Here is a 9,667-nt window from a genome sequence, read left to right as displayed (position 1 = left end):
AAGCTTTACCCTCTACGCTCAAAACATGTTTAAGTTACTGCGGACTAATGTAACAAGAAGGCGCACGGGGACCACAATATAGTTAAGCTAAAAAATTTTCAAAATGCAATTTTTGTTAACCCCAATTCTATTACATACAATTAGTAAATATAAATACAACAAAAAGTGGCCTTAAATAACAGAAAACCTAAGTAGTAACATAACATAAAGATATAATAACAACTATAGATAACTACATAAAGAATTTGTATCAAAGGAATAAATAATAAAACGTGCCAATAACAATGCAATAACTAGTTAAATATCAAAACATTTCATTCCAGACCATACAAGAGCAACAATAAACCAGGCTCTGTACATGTAATTACAACAAACTAGGTAATTATACCAGGAAGATTTAATAGTTGTTAAAACTCATATATTTGGTAGAAAATTCCAAACAATCATCGAAAAGCGATAAATTGTTGTTAATTTAAAGGCGCGTAAGAAAGTTACAAATTCAGAGTCATTTTGGCTGATTCTATTTCATGTTTATTACATACATTAAATAACGTCTAAAATATGGTCAAGAATTGTAAGCTGACACTACAAAACATATACGTCTAAGCACTTACACAGTACATTTATATTATAATACAAAAATATAATAAATTGCATACAAATATGTATACTCATCATACAATTCTATTTACAGATTTTAAGTTTTACAAAACGTTGAGAAAAATGTATTACGAAGTTCATACAACGTCGAAACATTATAAATACAGTAATAATCTCAAGTTATGTCGGAAACACAAGTGGAGAACTATTTCCAGTCAACTAATGTTAAATCAAGATCCGTAAATCCAGAAATCCATGTCCATTTATAACAGTGACTTAAAGAGGGCTAAGGTGAATTGCGATTTGCTGATGTTTAACTTTAATTATTGAAAACACATTTGTATTAAGAAAGTTTTAATGAACGAAAAGGCTCTTAACAAACAAATCTAATTTTACGTTTCAACAAAAATATCGTAAAAGATGTAAAATGTGCCAGTTGTTGATAGAGAGTTGGTAATATAAAAAATGGACGTCTATTATAAAGATGTTTTCTTAATTTTTCACTCTATAACGATTCTTTTTGAGTTTTTATATCTCCGTTGTTTAATAATAAAACTTGAACTTGTAATAAATTTTCCATGCATAAAACCTCAACAAAATCTGCTTAGCGACACGTGGTGTGGCGTTATCTATCTGGTATATAATGAACTAAATACTATGGTTAGTTTTATCGGTGGTTTTGGGGTCTATAATTACTTCACCTGGTATTATTAGAAAATAATATATAAAAAGAGAAACTTCGTCTAAAATAAAATCGATTATCACCCGGGTTAGTTTTAGGGGCTAAAATATTGAAGTTGTAATTTTTTTTTAATTTTTGTATTATTTTTAAGCCAAGCGTCAGACCCGTAATTCAATGTTAAATGAGTGTCATATAACCAAAACACCGTTCAAGTGGCAAACTTAAGTCTCTTCACCCAGTTGTCTGACGTTGATACAATTATTATTTTCATGTCCGATGGTCGCTTCTAAGTGTATCGACCTTGGACAAACTATAATCACAAATAATTATCATTTTAAATTTTATTTATTTGGATACTTTTCAATTTCGACCAGCTGCACACTTAGCATAGCTGTCGATAACTGTATAGCAAATACTGGTTCGAGTTATTTAATGACCAATACAACATTTGAAAAAATCCAATTAACTTTTAAAAATGCTACGAGTAAAATTAGAAATATTCCAAAATTATACGAAAATAAAGTCGCAGAAGTGTTCGAAATTTAATCTTATTCTAATGAGGCTAAAACATCTAGCTTTTCGATTAAAACATTTTCTGCCGTTTAAAAATATTAATTCACACTGCTATACTAATTTGTCCATTTATACTATGCATATCATACCAAATTAGGAGTTTGCGTTTTAGTTGATTTCTTAGATACAAAACAATGAGTAAAACACAGTCAGAACGAGGAAATTTACACGTTTAAGAACTTATTATCTGTACAGTAAAAAATTTTAAAACATATAAACAATGAAATTATAATGTGTGACTTATAATCGCTTGACTACCTGCAAAAGAGCCTCAAACCAGCCAATTAAACTATAACAAAAATATGAGAAGAAAAGAAATGTCTACCACCCATACAAAGCAATATAGAGATAATTGGTCCTACCTCCTACAGCTATGTCTGGAAGACTCCTCTTCTGTTCCTGGAACAGACGTGAAGAAACGTATCAGTACCTGAGTCTCATTATGCTAACGATGCAATATCAAACATATTGCATCCTATAGAATAATTATTATCGGATATATAATGCTTATATCCAAAGCTATTATAAATACGCCATTACTATCGTTCAATTACTGGCCTACATATTGCAATATCTTATCTTCATTTCTGTGATTTATAGATTAAACTTTCTAAGGAAATACAAAAAAAATCAATTAATGTATACTCGAATTACACGTAAATAATTCAAATCTTTCTTTGTTCCCCATCTGTATTTGCCTCAATGCAACAAACAAATTCTTTCTATAAACATAACTGCAGATTTGTATAATCACATTTTGTTCCTAGTTTACGTTACTACGACTATGCAGTCATCTGAGGTGCTATTTATATAGTCCCTTTCTACAAACATAACTACAGATTTGTATAATCATATTTTGTTAGTAGTTTACGTTACTACGACTATGCAGTCATCTGAGGTGCTATTTATATAGTCCCTTTCTGCAAACATAACTACAGATTTGTATAATCACATTTTGATCTTAGTTTACGTGACTACGGCTATGCAATCAGCTGAAGTGCTATTTATATAGTCCCTTTCTACAAACATAACTACAGATTTGAATAATCACGTTTTATTCCTAGTTTACGTTACTACGACTATGCAGTCATCTGAGGTGCTATTTATATAGTCCCTATCTATAAACTCACTGAAGGTTCTCAAATGTTCACAAACATGTTAATTCGCAGTTGGCTCAGATCGTGAAATAAACCAGATAGCAACAAAGATCTTGCCGGTTATTGTCGTGTGACAATTATGATCATCATCGCCAACCTCAATGTTAAATTGCGAAGAATGTAATATGCTTAAAATTCTAAATGCATCATAATACCGGTTAGATGAATTCTTATTATTTATCAATTTTTTGTATGTGATAGTTATTGTTTTGTAAAAGATTCAGATAAAATTTTGAAAATTTTTGTAGAACCCAGAAATCTAGGTATCTTAAAAGCAGGAAAAAACCGGAAATCTATTAATACTATCTTCCAAGATACGTGCCTGCATATGTTATGCGCCAAAAACGTTGGTATATAAGCTATAATATTAGACGAATCTATTTTTATTATAATTTTATAACGTATGTTTCTTCGTAAAAAGTAAAAATTTTAAGCTAATCTCAGAATTAAGTATAAGATATATATAACTTGTGTATAATTATAACTTATGAAATAGTTATTCTATTATATTAATCGTAACTGTATGTGCATTAAGTTGTGCAATTGATAACCTGGCATAGAAGCAAAAGTACAAGAATTGCTATAATAATTAACAAACTATTAAAAAGTGATTCTATATCATGTCACACTTGTACCATTTATAGACACATGTGTCAAAACATTAGCCATTTAAAATTACATAAATCTAATTATAATTCTAAATCATGGAATTTTCCGTATATACTGAATTACGTAACAATATTAATTAAGTGGTCTAATAGATAACTTCTTCTACGTCTTGGTCTTCCTTGTGATGAATTTGCGAATCAAAACATAACTGATACACCGAATGACACAATGATAATAAACACATTGCATCACAGGGTTTATCACCCACGTCTTGAGCCTTTCCCATGATGGTCTTCTTCTTGATTAACTACATTTATAAATAACAAACCTTTACAATATTTTTTTATTTATGTTCTTTTATTTATTTATAGGTAAACATTGTTCATATTAAATAAAAAAAATATTTTCGTAATATTTCACGATTTTGTACTGTAGTATATGAGCCACACCTTAATTTTATCCACACAAATTTCTCTTTGAACAAAAATATAGACTAGAACGCAAATAAATTATTGATATGTTAATCAATTTAAACTTGGTGTATACTGTATTGTAGTAATTAAGTATTGCACTCTCGAGGTGTAACTGCAGTTGTATATTATTTAATTTATTAATATTTTACATAAATGTTTATTGATCGTGAATGAAGTTATGAATATTTGAAACTGTCTAAAACATTTACATTAGCTGCGTTTTTTGCGCAAATCCCTTTTTGTAGGACAGTAACTATTTTTGGTATTGTCAAAAAATAACTTTAAAACGTTGGACCTCTAAAGGTTAATTTACTTCTGGTAGTTGTAGTAACAGATGTGATTTTAGATTATTTTTCAATGTAAAAAACTGCAGTAAACAACAGAAAGAGCCATCATTAAAATACCTAAGCTACGCACGTACTTATTTTAATATAATATTTATTGTTGTTATTCTCCATATTAGACGCTCACAAATCCACATGTGACACAATTTTGGTTTAGATTTTAATTATTAAATAAACTTTTATAGTCCTGAGGTTTGACGACAGTTGTATAATACATGATTCTTAAATTTGTTTTTTTATTTATAGACTCTAAAGGCGGGAAGAAATATTCCGGTTTCATGTTGTAATCCTTGTTTATGTGCCTACGGTTATATTGTAAGCATAGGTGCTATTTATATAGTTCCTTTCTATAAACGCACTCAAAGTTCTCAAATGTTCACAAACATGTTAATTCGCAGTTGGCTCAGATCGTGAAATAAACCAGATAGCAACAAAGATCTTGCCGGTTATTGTCGTGTGACAATTATGATCATCATCGCCAACCTTAATGTTAAATTGCGAAGAATGTAATATGCTTAGGCCCCCCATCCACTTACAGTTCTAACTGCAGTCCTGGACTGAGACAGTCCGGGACTGCAGTTAGAACTGTAAGTGGATGGGGAATCCGGCAGGCGAATCGTTGGACTGTCAACTGTCGCACGGTGCGACAGTTCAACGATCGGACTGCAGGCGGAACTGCTAGTTAGTGGAGGCTCCCGTGACAGGCCACAGTCGACAGTCCAAGCTGCGAGATATGCGCATGCGCTAGCTCAGCTGCTCCGTGTCGGCCTCATGCGTCATTGAGTGGTGAGCGTTTGGTGGTTGCGCATTGTTTTGTTTGTGACGCGGCAATCATGGCCAGTTGGTCGAAGGATAATCTTTTACAGTTTATAGAGGAGTTTAGGAAACATGAATGTGTATGGAAGGTTAAGTCAAAAGACTATCACAATAGGGAAAAGAAGGAAGCAGCCCACCGTAGTTTACTATTAGTAGTGAAAGGGTTTGACAGTACTGCAACAAAAAGCGATGTGTTGAAGAAGATAAACAATATCAGAAGTGCATTTCGTAAGGAACAAAGAAAGGTAACAGCCTCTCAACGTTCTGGCAGTGGTACAGACGATATATATGTACCAAAGCTGTGGTACTACAGAGAACTTTTGTTTCTTATTGACCAGGAAGAATGTCTAGGAGGGACTTCCAACTTAGGAGAAGGAAGAGTCAGTGAAGACGAGGTAAGAGAATTAAATTACTAGTTTTGCGGTTAAATAATGTATTCACAATGCTACAACTAACTTACAGTTTGTCATCGGAGGTATTTTGTTTTCAAATAATCATTATAAACTAAGAGATGTATCTGTCTTGCCATTCCACTTTTCCTTTGTTGCTAAAATAATGAACAAATTTATTTCTTACTTCTTTTGCACTAGCCATTGGGCGATCGGTTTGTCTTACTTGTAATGCCATGTGATCGCTGGTTCTTGGTCCAGGCTTAGACACACCAACTTCGTCGTCATCTAAATCCAACCAGTCTTTAGGTGAGTACCTTTGAGGGATTGTCCTACGCAAATAGTTGTGCAGGTAGCAGCACGCAACAACAACACTATTCACTTTCTTCAAGTCAATGAAGGTGATTGGTTTTTGTAGAACCTGAAATCTCTCAGCGAGAATCCCAAAAACACTTTCGACCATTCGGCGTGCTCTTGAGAGTCGGTAGTTATATACCTTTCTAGGTTTGTTTGCAACCCTATAGGAAAAGGGTTTCATTATGACCTCAGTTAGGGGGAAGGCGTCATCTGCAATGAATACGTATGGAAGAGCTTCGCCGTCTACAATGCCCTCTTCAGGTAAATTGAGGCTTTTATCTGTTAGTTTCTTGTTGAAGTCTGTCTCTTTCAGAACTCCTCCATCAGATACCCGGCCATTAACACCAAAATGAAAATAAATTATTTCATAGTTTGCACTAGCAATGCAGAAAAGTACCTGACTATGGAAACCCTTATAGTTATAGAAGTAAGAACCACTTCCAGGTGGTGGTGTTATGGCTATATGCTTTCCATCCATGCTGCCTAGGCAGTTGGGGAAATTCCATTTTTCCCCGTACTCCTGTGCAATTTGTTTCCACTCCTCGGCTGTATTCGGTACCTGAAAACAATTCATAAACTGTCAGCTGTCATATTTCAGACCAGCGTTTTTTTGTACGGAACAAATTTTAATGAAATCAAACCCATCGAGAACCGTATCACCCCTCGTTTTCCGTTCGCCACCCCCTCTGTAATTTTTTCAATATAATATTTTGAGAAAGTAATAAATAAGTAGTTAAGAATGTACTGTGGTGATAACTGAATCATTATTGATATTGTGGTTCATTATTAAGTAATGACAGGGTGTCTACCGGGCACGGAAATAAAGGAAATCCGCGAAAAGTCACGGATTTTGACATTTTTTTTCAAACATTTTTTTTTTACAGGAGATGCTGGACGATTCACAAAAAGAACCATTAGATGCTGAGGAAAATGTACCAGCGCCCCAATCTCTACAGAATCCTCCTCAAGTTGCTCGAACCGCTTCCAATATTACCTCTGCAACACCTGAACCTAAAGATTCTTTTAAACGGCAAAAAAAATTGTCCCCGTGTGATCAAGTCTTGGTTAATATTGGACAACGACTGGCAACAACAAAAGAAGAAGATCACTACGACGCCTTTGGGAAGAACGTTGCTCAAAAGCTGAGATTGCTGAACAATGAGCAAAGGATTTATGCGCAGAAAATCATTAATGATGCCCTGTTTGAAGCAGAACTAGGTGGACTAACACGATTTGCTACAGTTAACCCAGGTATTCTTTACTCAAGTTCCACAACACCATCGGCAGCTAGTGTTACCCCAAGTTCAGGAGGTAGATCAACCTATGAACCAATGTATGATGATACAGCAATGTCTGGCTTCAGTGTCAACTATACAAATCTAAATTAAGTGTTCTATTATTAACAAGTAGGCTTAAACCTGTAAACTTTTCACAACCCAAGCTGTGCGGTTTTTTAGTAGGCCTACTCCAGTAGTTGAGTACATTGAGAGTTATATGTTGAACAAATTACATTTATTATTTTTTTTTTGTTTGTGGTGAAAATATTTTGCACTCAATTAAAATTACACTTTAATCTTTATTCATATGCGGTACTGTTGTGAGCTGCCATGTGTTTGTAATACTAGATTGCAATGTTATGTTTGACAGTGTCATAGTTTTTATAATTATTACTTTACTCATTTGTGGTTAAACATACACCATAGGTACGTATTACTTTTTATCTTTATACTTACATTAATTAAATTGATTTTTTACTTTTTCTTCCTTAGTTATAAAAAGTAAATGTGTTGTTTGTACAACGCAACAAATACAAGTATGGATAATATAATGTTTACAATAATTTTGTATGAGTTTCATTACCTTTTACTACTTTATAAAAATGGTTAAATGTTGTGTGCACACAGAAATGAACTCGTAATCGTTAGAGATACTGGAGTTGTAATTTAAAATTAGCAAAAAGTAGTGACATAATACAATGTGTAGGCTATGTACCTTAACAAATCCATAAGCAGATTAAAAATATTGTAATTTCTTAACAGTATGTTGGCATTCGAAAACAACAAAGACCTACTTTATTTCTTTTTCTAACTTTTATCTGGTTTCATATTTTGGATTTTTCAAAACTACTTGAAACACACATTAGGCTACTAACCTTGCAATAGTCATTCAAGGCCTTGACAATAGCTGAGCAGGTCTCTGGAATTATTCTTCCTAATGTTTGGGGGGAAATTCTCGTTGAAAACTTTAAATCTTCCATTGTTCTGCCAGTGCTTAGATACCGCAATGTCGCAGTCAGTTTTTCATGTGGTGTAATGGCTTCCCTCATTTTTGTATCTTGTTTGGTAATCAATGGTGTTACTATACGTAATAAATCAAAGTACGTTTTCTCGTCCATTCTTAAGTAGTTTTTTCCAGTCTCTAGGATATGCTTCAAGCTCCCTAAGAAGGTGAACGTGGTTAAATCTCTTCCTCTGAAGCCATTCTTTTTTCCACATTTGATGCCTTCGTTTCTTGCGTTTTTTAATAGCTACCGCTATTACAGCGTATGCTGCCAAATCTTCAAACGTAGACATTGCACTTTAACTTCACATACGATAAGAACTTAGAATGCACTTTTCCTACAGCCACAAAAACGAATAATATAACTAAAAATATAATAAATAATATAACGAATAATAACTACAAAGTACACACCTACGGCAAAACACCGGAAAGACTGACCACGACAACCACGCCACCGAACGGACTGCGGTCCGCGACTGCAGTCCGTACTGACGTGAACATTTTTTCAACAGTCCACAGTCCACCGTTCACAGTTCTGACTGCAGTCAAGAACTGCAGTTCGAACTGTAAGTGGATGGGGGGCCTTAAAATTCTAAATGCATCATAATACCGGTTAGATGAATTCTTATTATTTATCAATTTTTTGTATGTGAAAGTTATTGTTTTGTAAAAGATTCAGATAAAATTTTGAAAATTTTGTAGAACCCAGAAATCTAGGTATCTTAAAAGCAGGAAAAAACCGGAAATCTACTAATACTATCTTCCAAGATACGTGCCTGCATATGTTATGCGCCAAAAACGTTGGTATATAAGCTATAATATTAGACGAATCTATTTTTATTATAATTTTATAACGTATGTTTCTTCGTAAAAAGTAAAAATTTTAAGCTAATCTCAGAATTAAGTATAAGATATATATAACTTGTGTATAATTATAACTTATGAAATAGTTATTCTATTATATTAATCGTAACTGTATGTGCATTAAGTTGTGCAATTGATAACCTGGCATAGAAGAAAAAGTACAAGAATTGCTATAATAATTAACAAACTATTAAAAAGTGATTCTATATCATGTCACACTTGTACCATTTATAGACACATGTGTCAAAACATTAGCCATTTAAAATTACATAAATCTAATTATAATTCTAAATCATGGAATTTTCCGTATATACTGAATTACGTAATAATATTAATTAAGTGGTCTAATAGATAACTTCTTCTACGTCTTGGTCTTCCTTGTGATGAATTTGCGAATCAAAACATAACTGATACACCGAATGACACAATGATAATAAACACATTGCATCACAGGGTTTATCACCCACGTCTTGAGCCTTTCCCATGATGGTCTTCTTCTTGATTAACTACATTTATAAAT

At 33.1% G+C, this 9,667-nt stretch overlaps 2 protein-coding genes across 2 annotated transcripts; one reads left to right on the top strand and one right to left on the bottom strand.

Annotated features, from left to right (window-relative positions):
- Positions 1-5,271: 5,271 nt before the first annotated feature.
- On the top strand, positions 5,272-8,154 carry LOC124371414. Its single transcript, XM_046829744.1, has 2 exons — positions 5,272-5,649; positions 6,885-8,154. Exons 1-2 carry the CDS (start codon positions 5,272-5,274, stop codon positions 7,386-7,388), a joined length of 882 nt encoding a protein of 293 aa, XP_046685700.1. The 3' UTR covers positions 7,389-8,154.
- On the bottom strand, positions 5,671-8,395 carry LOC124371413 (putative nuclease HARBI1). Its single transcript, XM_046829743.1, has 2 exons — positions 8,153-8,395; positions 5,671-6,559 (listed from the first exon to the last, which is right to left on the bottom strand). Exons 1-2 carry the CDS (start codon positions 8,393-8,395, stop codon positions 5,759-5,761), a joined length of 1,044 nt encoding a protein of 347 aa, XP_046685699.1. The 3' UTR covers positions 5,671-5,758.
- Positions 8,396-9,667: the final 1,272 nt, after the last annotated feature.

The sequence above is a fragment of the Homalodisca vitripennis genome, unplaced genomic scaffold, assembly GCF_021130785.1.
Source record: "Homalodisca vitripennis isolate AUS2020 unplaced genomic scaffold, UT_GWSS_2.1 ScUCBcl_1395;HRSCAF=4965, whole genome shotgun sequence".
Taxonomy (NCBI): domain Eukaryota; kingdom Metazoa; phylum Arthropoda; class Insecta; order Hemiptera; family Cicadellidae; genus Homalodisca; species Homalodisca vitripennis.
Note: the sequence above shows the minus strand (reverse complement) of the source record. Positions and strands in the feature narration are given on the sequence as shown.